At 47.4% G+C, this 19,930-nt stretch overlaps 1 protein-coding gene across 1 annotated transcript in view; it reads right to left on the bottom strand.

Moving 5' to 3' along the window:
• Window positions 1–19,419, bottom strand: part of GPD2 (glycerol-3-phosphate dehydrogenase 2) — a 54,224-nt gene extending 34,805 nt beyond the window's left edge. The window contains exons 1-2 of the mRNA XM_026853074.1: window positions 19,364–19,419; window positions 7,968–8,075 (exon numbers count right to left, since the gene is read on the bottom strand). Coding sequence (XP_026708875.1) covers window positions 7,968–8,069 — 102 coding nt within the window. The 5' untranslated portion in view covers window positions 8,070–8,075; window positions 19,364–19,419. The remainder of the gene's footprint in view (window positions 1–7,967; window positions 8,076–19,363) is intronic.
• Between the last annotated feature and the right edge of the window lie 511 nt (window positions 19,420–19,930).

Here is a 19,930-nt window from a genome sequence, read left to right as displayed (position 1 = left end):
CTAAAAGACGACTTGACTTTAAAGTGACAAAACTTCACCATGTGGCAGTTTCTAGACACGTTCAGATTCTACTGGAAAGGTCTGAGGGCCTCCCCAGTACTCTGCCCGGTATTCCACGAGCCACTGCCACTCCCCATCTAGTGACCGTGGTGAGAAAGGCTGATGTGCTTGCTCAGTCAACCCACACAGACCATGGTTTCAGTGTTAAGGTTTTAACAGAAGAGAGCCTTCAGAAACTGGTTAACGTGAATTTAAGCTGAATTCTGAAAACTTTTACGGTCATTGGAATCCCCAAACCATATTGCTGGTCATAAACTTCATCACGTGTGTCACAGGCACCATCGCTGGGGGTTCACACGCACTAGTTTTATCCACAGTGGGCTGCAGGCAGGTATCACAGGGATTCAGACAGTTAAAGAGGGTGCAAGATCACAGAAGTCACACTTGCTTTCTCTTTGCTTTCAGCTCCAGCTTTTTGCTCCAGCTGTTTTCCCCGCAAGTTTTCTTCATTCACCACTGTCCCTCACTCTGCACAAAACTAGACAGTGAATTTCTTTCACCACTGGTTTTTGAGGCCCAAAGGACCCACGTGTTCCCCAACAGAGTAGTCACCCCTGCGTACATGTGCCTGGCAGACAAAGCACTGCATTCACCACGTAAGAAGGGGCATCGAGGTGTGGCCACCACGCCAGAACACCCGCAGCACGTCCCAGCGGGGCAGCAGACCCCCCCCACGGCCTTGAGAACATCACTTGAGCCAGGTCTTCAGAAATAACCAGATTCTGGTGCCCTGCACATTGCCTGATTGAGGAGTGCTGTTATTAGAACCTAGCGCTTCCAGAAGGAACTGCCTCAACCACTACCTATTCAAAATATGTACGTGAAAACAAACGCCTACGCTACCCAGACCAGAAGAACGAATTAGCCAATTCAGAATGGATCAAAGTAAACCAGAAATTAAGAATTAACATTTTAAGACTTTTCCTGAAAATCATGAACAGCTTCAACACAAGAAAAACCTGTTTAAACTCTACGGTCTAAGGTCTGAGGATGGTCCTATCTTTAGTCCAAATGGCCATCTTAACTGATGTCTTAACTGATATAAGCTTGTGTCCAGGTCTAGACAGGAAAGAGTAAACTAATATAAATCTGAGTGACAAAATACAAAATACTACTTTCTGACTACCATCTAAAACAATCTGTCTACCCTTACAACGTGCAAGGGAGCGCTCTCATTTAAGTTTGTATTTCCAAATGTTCCTTGAATAAACTGAATTCGGTAAGTTGTTCTGTTATTCGTGTAACTTCAGTGCTTATTGCACTGTTAACCCAGGATTACAGTTGCCCCCAAAAGGGCTCCTGACAAGCCCCATCCTGCTGCAAACTCACTGCCACAAGGCACCAATCCCCTGCCCCGTGCTCTGTCCCTGCTCACCCCACATTCTGAATTTCCCAGACACTCCTAGAAAAATCTCTCTGTTAATATAAGCCATCTCCAGGTTTTTGGAGCTTAACCACTGTCCTTGGCATCCCGGGGAGGGAACAGACACCTGCCACACGAAAACGGCTCGGCTGACACAAGGTGAGTCGGCCGCTTGCCCGAAGGGGTTTCCGTGCGCCGCCACCCAACCCGTGCAGTTCCTCTCCGGCGAGCAACTCGCTGGCTGCCACAGAGCTCTGCAAGCAGGCACCTGACTCAAAGGTAAAAGCTGTTCTTGCCACGTGTCCACCATAAATTAACGGCCAATCCAGCCATGCACGAGAAGCCTGAACTCAGATTATATGGTGCATGCAACCTCAATATTTTCGTTCCAAATTATTTGCTCATTCTTCAGCAATATTATTTCTCAATGTTCCCATCACTGCTATACAACTGGAAATAAAATCCAATAACTAGTAGCCAGATCTAAAGGAAGCGCATATTCAAAAGATAACTAATGATCAAGTTCATCCTGTAATCATGGATAATATAGATGCAAGTAGCTCATGCAAATTACTCAGCAACTTCACTGCACGTGTGCTACAATTCAGTCAATAAGGAAAGTTGGACACTTTATATTAAGGATTTTTACCTTCCTGGAAAGAAAGTGAAAATTAAGATTTAAACCAGCCAGTTTGGCAAATCATGACCCAGGCTATGGTCATACCACTAATTTTTCCCAAGCACAGCACTCGTGGTGTCCGCTGGGGTCCCCCCAGCCCAGCAAGTGCCTGGGCACGGTCTCACCCGCGGGAGCACCCACATTAAGCACTCGACCAACTGTGGCCCAGGCTTACTCACCAACTGCAAACGCAGAGTAACAAAAGGTCTCCTAATTAGAAGCTTGTTTAAACCCACTGAAGCCTCAAACAGAGGCAGAGGCGCTGCCAGCACAGCAGCGAGGTGAATCCTGATGAGCCCCCCAGGCCCCGGCCCCCCCGCTCGCAGGGGTTTACAACCTGGGCAGAGGTTGTCACACAAGGTGCAGAGCTTTGGCACTGCAAAGAAATTTGCTTCCACATTATTTTGCTGACCAACGAATTCCGGACATGCCCGCTGACTTTTGCCTCTTGCCCCACTCTCTCCCCAGCCTGCTCACCTCTAGCAGCACTCAAATCTTTGACATCCCCCAAACCATGGCAGAGACTTTGACATCCCTGAAGCATGTGCACTGATGCGGCTCCAGAACATGCTTTCCCAGGGACACGAGGAGGGGGGTGCTGGGAGGATCCGGCCATCCCTGTCTTCACTCCTTCCTCCACGGCTGTGAAGACGACCCTCCTGCCCCGTGCTCCTGCGGGGCTCTGCTGGGACCCCCCGGCAGCGGCTCTGCACAGCCTCCCCTCCCAACAGGGGACCAGAAGCAGCACAGGAAAGGTTTTTTTCTTCCTTGAATACCTGAAAACTGCAACAACGCTGCAGGTTTCTGGGCTGCGTAGGAAGCGTTACTGCCTGGCCTCCTGCACAGCCTCCGGCGTCTCCCGGGCAAGCTGCTGCATTAAACAGGGTTGTAGTGCCGTAGCGCTGCAGGGAGCACAGCCAGGCAGCTGATCTCCTGGCTCCACCAAACACCACCCTGGGACTGGGAGACAGCAGTGATGAGAAGGAAACTGTGAAGACCAAAACCACCCGTGGCTTAGTCTTCATGTGTTTTGGTTGATCCAAGTTCAGCTACATATGCTCAACTTCCTGAAACTTTCAAAAAGGGAAAATCCCCCGTTTCAAAATGAGTTTTGCACTGGTTCCAGACACGACTTCTTCAGCAAAACAAGTGTTTTCAAAGTGCACAACTTAACTTCAGGAAAACAAGGGGATGCGAGAAAAACAAAATTCAGAGTTCAAGAAGTACTAGCACCATTTGGGTCTGACTATATTTTTTTTTGTTTGGTTTTTAAACCCATTATGTACAACAAATGGCTTACAGTAAAGCACAGAGCAGCCTCCCAAGCAGATAGCCACTGGTAGAGCAAGAGCATGGAGATTAGCACTGAAATATAAGCAAAGCGATTAGCGCACTAGGAATTGATATAGATATGATTCATCTTGCTGTCAATTAAATGTGAGAGTGAAGAAAAGCTGCATACAGGGATTCCATCTGCAATAACGTGATTAGTTTGGCAGTGAACAAGTATGTTTACTGAAATAAGCAATTGCTGTTTATATCTACAATTTCTCAGGCAAGAGTTCCTTGAATGGTTTTGATTACACTCTTAGCGAGAAGAAATTTAGTTTGGCAGTTTGAATTTAATCATGAAGTTATAAAGTGATCTAGTAATCCATAAGCAAGCATTCCTGTTAATTTGCTAATGTAAATCTCCAGGTAGGTTTGCAAAGTCAAATTCATCATCCTTGTTCATTAAAAAAAAGAGGAAGTAATTGAAAAAAACCCAAAAGCAGGCCCCGATGCATTATCATATCATCACACTCTACTCGATTCACCCGATGAGCAATTCCTACTGACCAACAAGGTACTTACAGACCAGGAGGGAAGGATTGCTGGGTGAACATAGTGAGGAAGAGACAGGAATCTCTTACACCTCCAAAACAAAGCAGTGCTCTTTGCCTTAACGATGAGGAGGGGGGTGGGAAATCATTGCGGGGTCTCCAATTCAAACTTGGCACAGCAAAGAACACCCACATCATATCTAGTACTAGCTCACCTGCCTCGATGCATTCAAATAAGGCACAAAAAGCAAGAACATTTAGTCAGCATTGCCAGGAAGCACAAGAAACTGGTATTTCCATTTCTCTGTCACTGTCAGCGCTGGAAGCGCCAGTGAGGCGGCTAGCGAAGGCTGGCGGTATCGCCGCTGCCATTCAGGCACCCGAATATTTGAGGGCAAATCAATCCATTATGTACATAGCCTGTGTATTTTATGTCACAGAGGGGGCCACCTTCATCTCGGATGCAATTGTTCTTTTCAGGAGCTCATGACTGGTGGTCAGTGTAGCGTACATGGATTGAACAGCTTTCATTGAAGATGAAATTCATTTACAGCAGTAGCACTGAAAAAAAAAATGTCAGACTCTATGCACACTTTCGCTTTACCCAAAAACTGTCTAGGAGGGACTAGCTCCTTCAGACCTCAGCACTACCTGCTGTCAAGAGCTCCCCAACTGATTCCTCTTCTCTGGAAAAGGGTTTTTCTTTTTCATCTAGCCTAAAGCCCCCTCGCCAGCCTTAAGTGTTTACCCTCCACAGCTGAAGTCACGAAGGCTGCACAGAAAGCTTCACCTGCTTCCGTGAGGGTAATGGTTCCTCAGCACCAAAAGCCACTCCTGGGTGTTTACTGGAAGAGGTTTTGCTTGAATTAGCATCATTCCTATTTATTCCCTTACACATAGCATTAAGCTAACCAAGTTTTTTAATTCAGCAAATATCCAGTGATCAGGCTACTATAAAAGACACAGAAGTGCAACATTCATCTATCAGCTTATGAGTTAAACTCAACCGCTCTGTCACGTCAACACGTGTTCCCATCCTCCCTTTGCTCAGCAGGAACTGTGTGTTGTCAAAAAACCCAGCACACAAGGAAGACAATTTACCAAACCCCTCGTACTCCCGCATATGCCACACGTGGATATATATTCTCGGGTTATATTGCCTCGACTGCAGCTGCAGAAACGTGCTCCAAATGTCAGCACACATGTGCGCGTACAGAAAAATAAACTGGGATAAAAATCTTGAAAACCGGAGCAGACCTGAATCAGTGGGGTGTTTTATTTCCAAGGTGGGAACACTTTACTGCTGGTTCCAGACAACCAGGCTAACTGTGCCTTCTCCTCAGTCAGGCCCCGACCCTCAAGCCTAGCAAGGACACTTAAATTTCCACATCAGGAACTGCCAACACTCACCCCTTTTAGAAGGCAAAGCACTCACAAATCCCAATGACCTCCCACCCATTCAGCAGGGCGAGATCTTCCCCACCCTTCAGCGTGTCCCTTGGAACTCCCCGGGACAGGCAAGCTTCCCAGAAACACCGAACACCAGCGGAGAGAACACAGCGGAGAGAACACAGATCACCCAGACAGTGTGTTCAGGATTATCAGCCAGCCCAGGTCCTTATTCCGTGACTGGGTGCTCCCAGTTCCAGGCTGCTCACCACAGCACAGACATCCCGTCCCTGTGTGAAGCGACATGAACATGGGTAAAAAACTGAGCGTTTTATTTCTGTCTTATTATGTGATGGATTCTGTTCTTGAAATAACAACAGATTTCCTACAGCGTGTAGCCAATTAGTGCACATCTTGGGGCAATATACTTCTCTGGCAAAGGAAGACAAGATCTTTGCCCTAGCAGATATTTGATTGGCAGGCATTATTAAAAAGAGGACACTTGGGCTGGGGGACATGCCCACAGCTTAGATATGTCAACACGACAAATGGACTGTCCTCCTTTGTGTCAATCCCTCCAGTTATGTTCCACCTGCTGCCCTATATTAGGTGTTTAAGGCAGCAGCTTTAAGGGACATCACGTGGGAAATGTGCAAGTGAGTACAACATGGAAACAACACGCTGTTCACTTGACAGATCCATTTGCTTACACATATGCTGGCAATTTTCAGATCCTTTGTAGACCGATCCTACACAACAGGTTTAGAAATTGCGGGACAAGGGGTTCTTTCATTTCAGCACCATGATCACCTTTTGTAAACTCCGGGTTTTAATCCGCCTCTGGAAATTCATAATGGTCATCCAATAGCCATCCATTCCCTGAACTCTGGAATACTGCATATACAACAAGTGAGCTATCCAGATCCCTCTTCCTTTCCAACTCCTCCTCTTATTTAACAGTCCTAAAATCTGAAGCTGCCATTTCTGACAGTAATGAGGCCAGATTGTAAAATCCTGTGAAAAAGACTCCAGAGAGAGTTAGAAACAGTGTTATCAGCTAGGTGCAAGACAGGCAGCCCAATGGGAAGCTCACTTTAAATGCTAGGTTTTATTTTCTGCAAGATTTTTTTCTGAAGCCATAAGGATCCTGGCTTATCCACTTTCCGGCTAGGTTCCCCAGAAATGACTCATCTCATTTGCTTTACCAGTACCTCAGCTGCTGCTCCTCCTCCCCACAGAAGCAGACAGAAGATTCACATTATCGTTTCTTCAGACGTAATACACACCTTCACGGAGCTCAGCGCAGACCGTCTCCCATCACCCACTGTTTTACCTTCAACTAGACCATTAAGATCCACTTCTGTTCCTATTTTCAGTTTGCCCAATTTGAATGGCAACTTATAGTAAACGTGTGGTAACTAAAGTAGTTCACAGAGTAACAGCTTGTCTAGATAAAGAACCGACTGATTACATTTCTAAGGTGAGAAGCAGAAAACACCACGCAAAATGAGCACCTGCTAACCTAGCTGCTCAGACTGGTACCACCGCAAAGGAGCTCCTTGGGCGTAAGATTTTCCAAACCCAGACTAAGAGAAAATCAGCCAGAGCTCTGACTACACCTACTTCAACCGTTTTACAGAATGCTGATCGCAAATATTTTTGGCCAAATGCGAGGTGCCAGCCTCAGCCTGCATTTAACACCAGACCTTACACACGTCTACTAGGCCCAGACGCAGTTACTTTCTAAAACTCTGAAGTACAGCACAACAGCATTAAAATTATGGGCATTTGGGCATTTATTTGCTTAAGACAAAGAGTAGTTGTTGATCCACACCAGCTCTGCCTAAAACCAGCCCACAACTCACGTTCCTTTTGCCAATTTCTCCTTGGCTTCTGCACCGAGAAGCAAGTTAAAGAGCAGGTGACTCTGGCTCACCTCGGAGGAGCGGCCACGCCAATGAGATCTATTTTCTGCAGCAGCAAGAATCAATACACAAACTGACACTGGAATCCACTGCACCTCTTTCTGCTACCACTACTTTAATTTAACAGTAAGCCTCCAACGTCACCCCTCGCTGCTCGGGGAGCGTGTCCTGCCTGTGTGCCTTCACCACCTGGAAGAAGCACCGCACCGTGTCCAGGCTGAGCCACTCTGAGAGAGGCCAGTGCCCACCAGAAACACCCTGAGCCTCGCCTCGGACTCCTTCGGCACAGATCCTACTGTCAGTTTTCAGCTTTTTGAACAGAACAAGAGCTGGCACCATGGCCATTTTGAAGCTTGAGATTTTCAGAGGTTGTGCTAGTGGTTTCACGTCAAGCTTGCAAGTTTGAAAATACTGTCCAAACCCTTCTTAGTGCTTCTGCTTCAATCAGTGCTTTCCACTCCTCCTGCAATGAAGTAAAATCCCTAGTAACAGACAAAGGTCATTTCTTGAAACATGAAAAATGATTTACAAGAATCACACTTCCCCACTGGTTGAAGACCTACAATAGTGAAACATCATTTAATGCCACGCTCCAGATTTGCGCCTACCAAATCAAGCTGAGAGGCTCTTGGCATTCCTTCCCAAACAAAACTATTCGTATAAGCCTAACATACGCTCAAACAGATTTTAAGTTTCATATTTTATCAGAAATCATAATTAATACTTACGTGTTTGTTTCTATACTGAGAAAATTGAGAGAGGCCAAAAACTGTTGCTATGGCACCTCCTCCAATGAGAGCAGTTCCTTTCACTGCCTTCTGAAATGCCATTTTTTACTGTAAGAAAAGAAGATAAAAATTAATCGACACTTTTACCATGTTAGAATCTAGGCTACACAGAACAGACCATTTGTAGAAACTAACAACAATGTTGTGACAAGTTGAAACTTGGGGTCACGATGTATTAATTAGTGATTTTCATTGCAATATTAATAATTTCTAAACAAAGTCTAGACAGAGGCAAGCCAAAGTGCTCTGGTATTTGCTGTGAAAGCTGAACGACAGAAGAGTATTTAGATATACAAGGAGATATGTACACAGCCCCCCCCATTTAAACTAAGCACTCATGTACATGACAAGTGCTTACAACGCTGTGGCAAAAGCCACAGGAGAACACTCTGTCGTCAGCCAGATGGCCACCAAATCCTCACCACAACAGAACAGTTGATCTGCTTGACAAGATCACCTTTAGCTACCCTCCCATCCCACTTCTACGATCACATTTCCCTAACGACGCTCCATCTTGCTTTCCAGCCTGGAGCGCCGGTCCCTGTGCTCGCTGCACACCAGCAAAGCTCGTCCTACCCGGGAATGGTGGAGAAGCGACTCACTGCTGCCAGGAGACAGGTCCCTCGGCCAGAGGCACCAGCAGAGGCACTGGACAAGACTGAGTGGCCTGAAGTAAGTGCAGAACTTTATCATCTAGCTACAGAGGGTTTAAAACTAGCCCTATGTGGGTCAGGCAAATTCTTAAAAGACCCAGTGTTCGGATACTGAATGAAAAATTTGCATGGAACTGACCTGAATCTTAAGCAGGCACAACCTAATCCATCTCCCCGGGACCGCGGCAGCTCGCATCGCATTCGAAACACCACACAGCGACCCGAAGGGCTCCCGTCAGCGCCCCAAGCCCTCCGGCTCTGAAGACATCTTTGTCCCAGCCCCAGGTGCCCCCAGCACTCCCCACACAAGAGATTTTGCACCTTTAAGGCTTACAGAAGAAGCAGGCAACGCGTACAAGCCCGTGCCAACACCGGAACACCAGCGGACTCACAACGCAGCGGGAGTGGCCCCGGGCCAGGAGCAAGGAGCCGCGGGGCTGGGCCGAGGGAGGCTCCAGTAGCCTCACCCACAGCCTGGCTTGGGGGCTCAGCCCTCACCCCGGCCCTGGCCCAGCTCTGGCACGGCATGGCGCCTCATAAACACTGTTAAACACGAAACGCTGTACGTTACTGTACATCCACACCTGTTTCATCCTCCTTCGCCCATCAGTCCTTCCAGTGACTGTAACTGTTCTTTTTCCTTCATGCACCAAACGTGTTTAAGACACAAGCCAAGCCAGGAAGAAGAGGGTATAGATGTTAACTTCATTCCCTGTGCACTTTGCTTGCACCACGCTCAGCGTGGGGGGAAATCCCACTAACATTTGAGGTACAGATGTACGTCTGCACTATATGCAAGTGACTGTTGTACAGGAGGTCATGACTCAGAGCTTCCCACAAGTCTTTCTGAAGAGCAGCGTGTATGCTTAAAGATTCCCGCCATAACAGCCTTGCTTGGTGCTTACGCAGAGTATCCCGTTTTCTATTTACTTCATACTTCGGTTTCAAAAAAGTCCAACTTCGTGTTTCCTTTATACCATGACAGGGAGGAATACAAAGGAAAGGCAACTTCCCACAGCCAGGGAGTTTCTGAAAGAGAAGTTACTGTGGAGGCCTAGCCCCAGAAGCTACAGCACCTCCACGGAAACAGGGAGTAAGCACCGAGTCGGGGGTCTGGGACCTTGCTGTCAGGAACAGCAAGCGGCTGCACGACCGCCAGCAAGCACACGGCCTGTAGGTTTACCCACCACCCCCCCAAGCCAAATAAAAAGTAAAACCTAACCATCAGCTAAACCCCACCACCTTAAATCTGTTAAGACAACCTTTTGTATTATCGCTTCTAGATACCTGAAGATGCCTATGGATACTCAGGCGGCTGCAAGACAATGTGAAATTCGGTACTGCACAAGAATTAAGGCAGCAGCTGGGAAACTTGCACTGGCGTCACCACACTCATCGCCTCCTGCAAAATAAAAGAACTAAGACCATGAACATCAGCTCACATACCGTCTACAGCCACAGGAAGCACATGGTGGTAGTGAACGCACACACCCCCCACCCAAGCACTCCGCGCACTACACGCGTCTGCCATCAGGTTTCTTAAGGTCCCTAGAATAATAACTCATCTTTCAGACAGCAAACTGGTGGCAGACTTGAAGTAGTTTCACACACCTTACGCATCAGCAGAGGAAGAGCATGAAACCCTTGCAAGTGCCTGTTTTGGGAACACAATATGCTCTAGAATCCACGGGAGTTTAAAAAGAACAAATTAGCATCTTCCACCAAGCCGGCTTGCACGTCTGCAGAGATAGAGGCTTTCAAGAAAACAAATGAAGTGTATCCTCTCAATGTCACACCAAGTTCAGTGAGGAAGGGTGGCAGCTGAAGCACAAATCCTGGCTTATCCCTGTTCAACTAAACTCTTCGCAAGTTCATTAACTATGAGCAAACTAATTGAGAGCCCCAGCTCAGCAGCTGGTGTCCAACGGCAAGTGCAGGCCGACGGGCTCCTAGCCCAGTGCTGAGCACCCGGCACCTTCCCCTGCACAACGAGGCTCCCCCTGCCCAGGGTAAGCCCAGCCCATGGCAGGGCAGGCTGCAGAACCAGGCACACACTGAGCCTTGCTCCTTGTCCCCGGTCCTCTTAGGCCTTTCCCAAGACCTCTCTTTGAAGAGCAGGTACATGCCTACCGCAGAGCAGCACGAGGTGTACAGACCGCTGACTAAAACCCTCAGGGATCATCGCCTACACCAGTTTACTTTAAAAACCTAGTTTCCCAGACAGCTTTGAAAATAATCTATTTTGTTTTTTAAAACAAGGCAATCTCAGTCTTAGGACTGCATGTTCTGCTGGGCCTCTTTAACAAGCCTGTTATCAATACTTCTAAAAAAAACCCAAGCCTCCAAGTTTTTAAAACTGAAGAAATAATGTGGCTATTTGACCTCTTTATGAGTTTTACATGACCTAGTTACAGGTTAAAAAAAACCCTTACTGCATCAGCCTAAATCTAAAGTTTCTCTCATGGTGAATCACACTAGAAATATCACTGCATATATGAAGAAAAAAACACACTAATTCCCCCAAAGCTGTGTAGCAGATTTCTAAGTTGTTTGTACAACAATGCTGCACAAACTTAGGAAAGTAATTAGGAGAAATAAACTCAACACTCAGCACAATTCTGAGTTACATGGATAGCCTGATGCTATTTTTCAGTAGTCTGAAATATCTATTCTTCTGATGACTTTTTTGTTTAAAAAAAAAACCCCAATATGGTCACATAGGGATAAAAGCTGTACTGGGCGAGTGCTGGGAAATAAGATAATGACTGCTCTTCCTGTTCAGAGCGCTGCATCTCCTGCGTTTCCATCTCCCAGCAGGCCTCTGCTAACAGCCAGCCCAGAGTCCACCGGCTCCCCGGTGCCTCCCGGCTGGGACAGCAACCTGTCACCTTCCCCGAGCCCCCACCCCAGCGCCGTGCTCCCGCGGGCGAGAGGCGGTGACTCGCTCGGGATGCCGCGGGTTCTCCTTCATTAACTAGGATAAACACTACTTCTTCCAGATAAGAGAATTCGTTTAAACAAACAAACAGCAAAACCAACAAAAGCCCCCGTGCTCCCACAATGCTTACTTTGATCCAGAAAGCTTTGAAGCATCTGTCACCGGCTCTAACACAATACTAGAGAGGCAAGCAAACAGCTTTTATTTAACAGTTGCCGTTATAAAATCTCTATTAGGAACCCAACAAACTCGACTGCCAACTGCACACAGTAAATATTCCTTCATATGTATAAATAAAGGACAGCCAAGCTCCAGAAGTCAAACGACTATCAAAATCAAATGAAAGTTCAACTCAAAACTGGTTTCTTGAAAGTTTTGGATCAGATACAAAAATTTTCAGAATGGCGCCTATTTGTTTTGTCTTTTGGCATACTAACCTTTCCCACCTTCAAATTTCGACCAGTGAAACTTTAAGAAGAACCCAGCGCAAGCAGGGCGACGCCCACAGAGCTCCGCAGCACCCGAGCGCGCCGATGCCCAAGCAGGGGCGGGCGGAGCGGGGAGAGCAGGGGCAGCCGCTGCCCGCTCCCACTGCCTCCTGCACGCGGAGTCAGCAACAAGGGGAGGAGAGATCTGAGAGCACCCACATCCCAGGCTGGACGCCGCAGGGTGCAGAAAACGCTTCAGAAGCAGCGAAGGCGATGACCTGGGAGGAGGATCAGGCTGGAGTGCCGCATGGGCTCGGGAGCACTCCCGCAGTGGGACCTCTCACGGCTCTCGCTGGGCATGCGGCTGTCCTAACCACACCAAAGCGAAATTAGAGATGTCACAGAGGACGATGTTGCCGCTTTCTTTACACCAGATAACATAAAAACCATAAAGAATCCCGCAGGCTCAGCGCCCTCTGTACAGGAGGGATTTCGAGCCTCAGCTGTCAGCTGTCGGTGAGGGGCTACCCTCTGCTTGCCCAGCAGCCGGGTACGCGAGCCATTAGCTCTGCGCAGAGCCGATAGCCAGATTATATGCAATTCTCTGGAGAAAGGAACACTCCCGGGAGACCAGCTGCTCAAATTGCCACATAAATCTTGCTCGCCATCAGTAAGAGAAGCTTATTCAGGGACAGAAAGGAAAATACGGCTTAACATAAGCCACTCCAGCACAAAGCTAGACAGGCACTGAAACCTACAGACAATGCTTTTACCCCTATGACATCTCAATTTCATCCCAGGAACCTGGAAGCCCACATCTGTGGGGTATGAGGAGATGTATTTGGATTAGGCTGAATTGAGCTCAGGGTTCTGCTGGGAGGCAGAGCCCCGGACAAACAGATCCGGTATACAGGTGCCAGGCTGCCATGTGCCGCGCCAAGGCTCTGCCCCAGACCCCTCAGTGGAGCCTGACCAGGGCATGTTCCATCTTCTCCTGGCCCAAATGCTCCTTTCCGACAGGAACTGCATTCCGTGCAGGACATGGCACGCACTGAGGTCTCCTCTGCGCAGGACGATGGCTTAAAGGCTGCCCCAGCGTAAACACTACCAAAGAGAAACAGAGGCTCTCTGAGCATACACTTGGGGTATTTTTCCTCCAGTTCTGTCCCAGAACAGCTGCTAAAGGCTACTGTCAGCACCAAGCAAGATAAACTAGAGCAGAGAGGATGAAAGGGGAAAGAATGCAGCCCGCATAGTTACGACAGGGCGCTATGGACACAGGGAAAGGCCTACACTTAAAAACCCCTCATATTTTCCAAGTAAGTAATAAAACCTGACTCTCTTCCAAGTTGAGATCAATGGCTTGTGATGGAAACAGAATTTTATTGTAATGAAAATCATAATAGCAGACAGGACGAGAAGCAATGTAGTCAGAAATAAGTAATCTTTCCATAACACAAGTATCTTGAGTCACCTTGAAAAATGGCTCACACAGTGCTTTAATGCTGTAAGCGCCATCTGACACTGTAAACCCTCACATTAAGCCTTTCTCTTAGTCTTGATGCAGGTCCTAAACAGCAGCCTTTCGACCCAGGCCCTTGAGGCCAGGGTGGGCTGAAGTCCATGGTCATCTCTAGGACAAGGAGCCCTTGGCTGGCGCGGGAGGAGCCGGCGGCACGGCACAGGATCTGGCCAAGGGTTAACTAACCCGCAGGGAACACTTCCCAGTGTAGGGACATCAGCTCAAACTTCTAGCTATTAAAGAATTCCTGGTAAGAAGCAAGCTTGAAGGGAAACACAAAGGGGAAAGAATTAAAAAAAAAAAAAAAAAAAAAAAAACACAAAAGACTTATCAGGACAAGTTCATGCTTTCAGTTTCCAGAAGTTAAAGAAGTTAATCCAAGCTGTCATGGCAGCGGGAGCCGCTCCCTCCTGCGGGGCATTTCCTCACCAGCAATTCGGAGCAGCACTCACGGTGATGTAAACAACCACACCACAGTCGCTTCCACAGGAAGCTCCGGCTCCAGAGCCCAGGCTGGTGGCGGCCACCCCACCTCGGCGAGGTGCGTGGCTGAACCTGCCGAGCTAGCAGACTCTGGACCTCCTGCACCACAGGCAAGGGCTCTGCCTCAGCAATTAATACTGAAACGCAGGATTTTCCTGCTTCACTGTCAGCCCTCTATTTAGGAACCAAAAAGCATACGAAACGCAACTCACATCCTGTTTTTTCAAGAAGTGATTTCAACACCCGTCTTCAGCAGCTGCTTCTGAATAGCGTGCCCCACGCGACAAACACCAGCCACCCTCCGTTCTCCTTGGCCGATATAAATACTAGGAGTGACCCGCCCTCCCGCCTTCCCATAACGCTCAGCCCAGGTAGCTGAAAGACTGTTGGCTGGATCTTACTTTGAGTTGTGTAACCCACTCCCACCCGAGGGGGCCAGGTGACTGAAAAGGAAGCGCGGCAGTCGCCGGCATTTCTGTACTCGAGTACTTTCTAATTATCAAGGTATCAGGCTGGGTCCAAGCTGCGTGTGGCCAAAGTTGAGGGAAAGAATGAGAGGAATGAGGGAAGAGGGAGGGAAGGAGAATGGTGGAAAATTCAGACGCAGAACCACGAGTTAGAGATCAAAGAAAGATGACTACTTTAGCAAAAGTGAGGAGACAGATGGATACAAACTGTAGAGCTTAGCAATAGGAGTGTGTGACGCCCTGTGTGCTGCCATCAGACATGGTGTATGAGACGCAAAACCTGTTAAATTAAGAGAAGAAATCCAATCTGTTATGTTGTATATCTGTGTGCTTTACGAGGCCATTACCATGGAATCTGGGTGCTTCACATTCCATTTTAAACGAACACATCTAATAAAGTGAGTCACTCAATGGAAGACTTAAAAATAGAAAACTTATAATCATCACCACTACAGTTTGCATAACTTGCCACTGGCACAGTAGCACTGTCTAATTCAATCCTTCTCATTCTTCCCAAAAGTTTCTCAGGTAAGTTTTGGATGATGAAAGCCCCAGACCAACGTTCCTCCAGGCTGAGTTGAGTCTTGCGCCGCCTCTGCTTCCCCAAACGGCTGAAGTCGCTCCCCTGAGCTCCCTCTAATCCAGTTTTTGATCCTTCTTGCAGGACTAAAAAGGTGGCCACTGTGATGGCAGACAGAACAGCAGTAAGACAGGCCACAGTCAGGGCTCTCACTGTGGGAAGCTGAAGCACTTAAAGCCCTACTCATTCTGAGAGCGGGTTACTGGCAGTTTGCAGGGTGTGTCAATGCAGGAAGTGGCCAAATAACAAGAAAAAGGGGATGTAATCAGAAAATAATGCCATCAGCACCCCCCCTTAACAAGATCATCTCCCAGCTCTCTCTCATTTGCCTTCTAAAAGACTGAGGTGGTCAACACTACGGTACATCGGATGTCAGACCATACTAACTGAGTAAGCACCTCAAAGGCAAGCAACTAAAGCTCAAGCCATGCAGGACTGAAGATGCTTCCCCTGGAGCACTCCTGACCGTCACGGCACATATCCCCCCTCGGCCGCCGTGGGTCTGATCCCCTGGGCAGCCCTGCGCTCCTTGTCACCCAACCCACAGTGATGGCCAGCAGCAGAACAAAGCAGCACATGTGAAGGGCAACCAAAGCCTGTTATCGACCTCACCAGCAGAGCTCCGGGCCACTGACTCACACACTCGTGACTTCCACGTGTCGTTACTGAAAGCCGTATCTGGAATGAAGCCACGTGCCAAGAAAGAGCTCCAGTGGGTACGAGACACAGCCGACACATCCCGGCAGAGTCCACCCTCTAGATCCTCTCCTAAAGCCTCCCATAGTTACTTCAGGTTCTTAAACACAAGTTACGGCACTTTAATTAAATTAATTACCCAAGAACTACCTCACCAAGCACAGAAACATAACCCGCAATATCCAGACAGCTCACTGGGTTACAAGTCCCCTTCAGCCATGGACCACACCACTAATTTGTAAGCTCCTGTAGACAGAACTTAAAACCCCAAAGCCCTGCAGGCCAGCCCGCACCACCAAGTGGAAGCAAAGCAGCCATTTACCGTACGGGGAAAATCCTTCCCACGCTCCAGTACAGGCAGCTAGCTCAGCTATCAGGCCCAAAAGTAGTTGCAGTGCTTGTCGTGCACAAAAAAGGAAAAACAAAGCAAAAAATAGGCATACTATCCTCATTCCTTCTTTTGGTCCCCTGCTTCAAGCTACTTGATTTGTTTTCTGTACCCAGGTCCCAATATCTCCCCACCCAGCAGTAGGTGACAGCCCAGCTGCTCTGAGGATCCTGCTCTTGTATCCTACGAGGAACGAACTTTTTTGGCTTCTCTTTCCACTCTTTGTATTTTTAACCTAAGCACTTTTTCTTCTGGTTCATTACCCTCCTACAGAAAAAATGCCTTACAGATAATGAGGGGAAAAGTTGGATTTGTAAATCTTTCTTAGGATTTCAGATAGTAATAGCCTTGCCAGAGAAAGCAGCATGTCTCAGACTGAGGCAATACTTACAGACAACGATGGCTCTGATCCCAAGCACTGTACCCAGGAACCAACAGCAACACAGAAACACTGAGATCATGAGTATTTTGAGCTCTCCCACCATACAAACATCATAATATATTTATGAAGTTTTATGATAAAAGTATTTAAATTCCCTCCTGTCCTAACAAAATATTACTTCAGGATCTGCCATTCAAGGAGCGGCAAACCTACTCTCTGGCCTCATTACTGACTAAATGTACGCAGGATGATTTCCATACTTTTTTGCTCTTGTGCCAACGTTGTCTTTAGCTTAAATAGATCAAACAGTCATTCTTGCTCTCTGTATTAGTGGGGGTTAGTATCAGCCATAAACCCCACCACACACACAATACAAACTCATGAATACAATAAACCAATTACTGCATTTAGAAAGAGATGTCCTTGTTAAATACAGTTATTTTATAGCTGTTCACCCTTTTTTTCTGCTATTCTTCGTGCCCCCCATAGTCAATGCAGGTATGTGATTAGACAGTCTACCAATTCATCCTAATACTGAACTATATCCCAAATTTTCTTCCCCCCCCACCCCAAACACTAAAGAAGAAAGGGTTAGAAAATAAGGTGGTTTACTTATTACAAGACTGGACAGAGACCTGCATATACAAACAGGCACCTGCTTGAAAAATAACTATAAATGAGGTGATTACTTAGGTGTGTCAAGGAAGTAGCCTGGTTTATATACCAGGGTGAAGACTGAGACCTGATAGCACATGCAAATCGAATGCCAGAGGAGGGGCACGCATTCGATATCATTTTGAAATCCGAATCAACACTTGGTTTGAGAAACGCTGTGCCAAGTGAAAACAGCACTGTCCAAGACTTTGCACCCAGCCAGCAGGGAAACGACAATCCAGGTTCCATCAGCATTAACTGGGGGCAGGTTCATCTGGAAACCCCTCTGAGGCAGAGCTCCACGTTCACTTGGGAACAGGGCTCAGAGAGTTATTTAGGGACAGACTGTTTATAAAAGCAATACCGTGATACTGTAGAAGAGTTTTGATTACAAATTGTATGCTCATTGCCTAATAAAAAGTAACTCTTTTTGGAAAAAATGGGCTACATCTAGGTTAGCAAGAGCTGTGGCACAACTGCAGGGGACCCCTAAAGCAAAACGGCTCTTGCTGAGAATGTGGTCCTGGTGCTCTGCACCAGCTGCTCTCAAGAGCTCCAGTCTGGACCCACCATCGCCCACGAAGCAGCTGAAGTGCACGAGTCCTTCCTTCTCCAAAGAGGAATCTTCCCACTTTTGCCCCAACCGCTTCAGAATTTTTTTTGCGTGTTCATTTCCCTTTTTATCCAGCTTTCTGCTGGTCTTCCACAGCCCCTCCCGAGCGTGCCCACCGAGGACGGGGACAGTCCCATGCCCAGATATCCATCCACCCTTCTGGAGGCCGGGCTGGAGGCTCACACCCACCAGCTCCCCTCCGTGGCACACCCACCAAGATAAAGCTAATCCCTGGAAAAATGCAGGCTCAAACTACAACCGGAAGGCCAAGCAATATACAGATTAATTAAATTATACAGCTAGACTACCAGCCCTCTGGTTTGGGTGCAGCACAGGCCCACATATTTCAAAAAAGGTAAAATAATTCTCTAAGTCCTGTTTGCCAGCATGTAAACAAGCCGTATGATAAAAGTAAGCCAAGCTACTTGCAAATGCAAACCCTTGTTTTGAAACCATCGAGATATTTGCATGTGAAAGAAGAAAGTAACAAATGCAAACTGACTGGAAAAAGCATATTTCTTTTAAATATTTGCTCAAGCCTGCAGAGACTTGTGTGAAGACAAAGTCGGTAGCAGAAAGGAACCTCTACAAGCCTTCCTTTGGAAAACTGCTTTGAATTAATGGCCTTTGAACCTACCACATCCATCCAGCTTTCCAAATTTCTCTTAGTGACAGATTACCAGGTAGAAATGGGTCTCTAGAGAAAGTATCACATTATGTAATAAGGGCCTAGCTCCCAAAGTTACTATTGCTGTGCTCCTGTGCATGCATACATGTGCACACACATAATTAAGCAAAATGAAGAGTATATCCATATCTACACAAATTAAGACTATAAATTAGAGACGTGTGTATAATTTTTCACGCATGTTCATGCCTACTCAAAACTTTCATCCAAAGTTAGACGATATAAAATTGGTAAATGTCCAACATTAGCAATATTCTGCTTACTGCTATTACAGAAGAGCCAATACTGGAATTTGCCTTTGCTATCAGCGCTTAAAGACCTGGAAATATAAGATTGAGCCTTTACAAGCTCATCGTCAGCCGCTGCTCACCACTAAACATTTCTGAGGAACCGTACCTGCAAATAAGCGAGAAAAGGGCTGAGGAACAGCAATCAAATCAAATCACCACACTCCCAACAGCTGCGTCTCCAAGCTTGCTTCCTATCCATGGCCAGAAGATTATCTTACAAAGAGAGTTCAGAGTCTTCAGGCCAACGTCAGTGCAATTAGGGCAGCAAAGAGACACTGGGGAGGGTGGCAAGGAGCGGGGCAGAGAAGTGCCACTACTTCAGGGTGGAGAAGGGAGAGTCCCCTCTTCCTCGAAGTGGGTTGAGAGGAACTCGCTTTCACTACCAGTTTACAGTAAACAGTAGGCTCAGTTCAACAGGTAGTAAATCTGGCTGCTTTAAACTCAAGGTCTCCACACAAACATACACGTGCATTTATATCTTTTTCTGTAGTAATGGGGCTTTACTAAAGTGATTGGGTAGAAGAGATAAGAACTCACAAAAGTTTAGGACTTACTTGTTACCCTGACACGCTCTCACCCAGAAATGGTCCCAGGAGTAAGTTCAGAGCAAGTAAGGAGCAACTGCTCCTATTTTCCAAAGTTCAGTGTAACTACAGCTACGCTATTCTGTGCCCAGAAATCCACCTTTTTTTTTAACAATAGGAGACGCTGTATTCTACCAGCTCTACCTGAGACAGAAAACACAGTTAAAGAGTTGTGCAGACCCCTACTCGGCACACATCGATGCCTACACACGTGCCAACGGCTGCCCGCGGCCAGGGCTGCGTTTGGGGGCCGCTCTCGGGGTGCTCAGCCCCGGCGCTGGGTGACAGCGCGCAGACAAACGGGACAGCTGCCCGCTTCCAGAAAAACAGCCACACGCTCAGTCTTCTGGCCGTTCTTTCCAGCCAAAAGTTTAAATAAACCAGGGGGGAGCGTGCCGGGAGCCCTCGGTAGCCTTAGCTCCTGCTGCACTTGGCACAAGGAAGACCTGGCGAAGGAGAGAGCCGGTCCCGACGCGCCGGTGACGGGTTCCCGACAAAGGCAGCTCCGAGCGTAGCGCGGGCTCCCAACACGCGTGT

This window comes from Athene cunicularia (genome assembly GCF_003259725.1).
Source record: "Athene cunicularia isolate RWA chromosome 7 unlocalized genomic scaffold, athCun1 chr7_part1, whole genome shotgun sequence".
Taxonomy (NCBI): Eukaryota; Metazoa; Chordata; class Aves; order Strigiformes; family Strigidae; genus Athene; species Athene cunicularia.
Note: the sequence above shows the minus strand (reverse complement) of the source record. Positions and strands in the feature narration are given on the sequence as shown.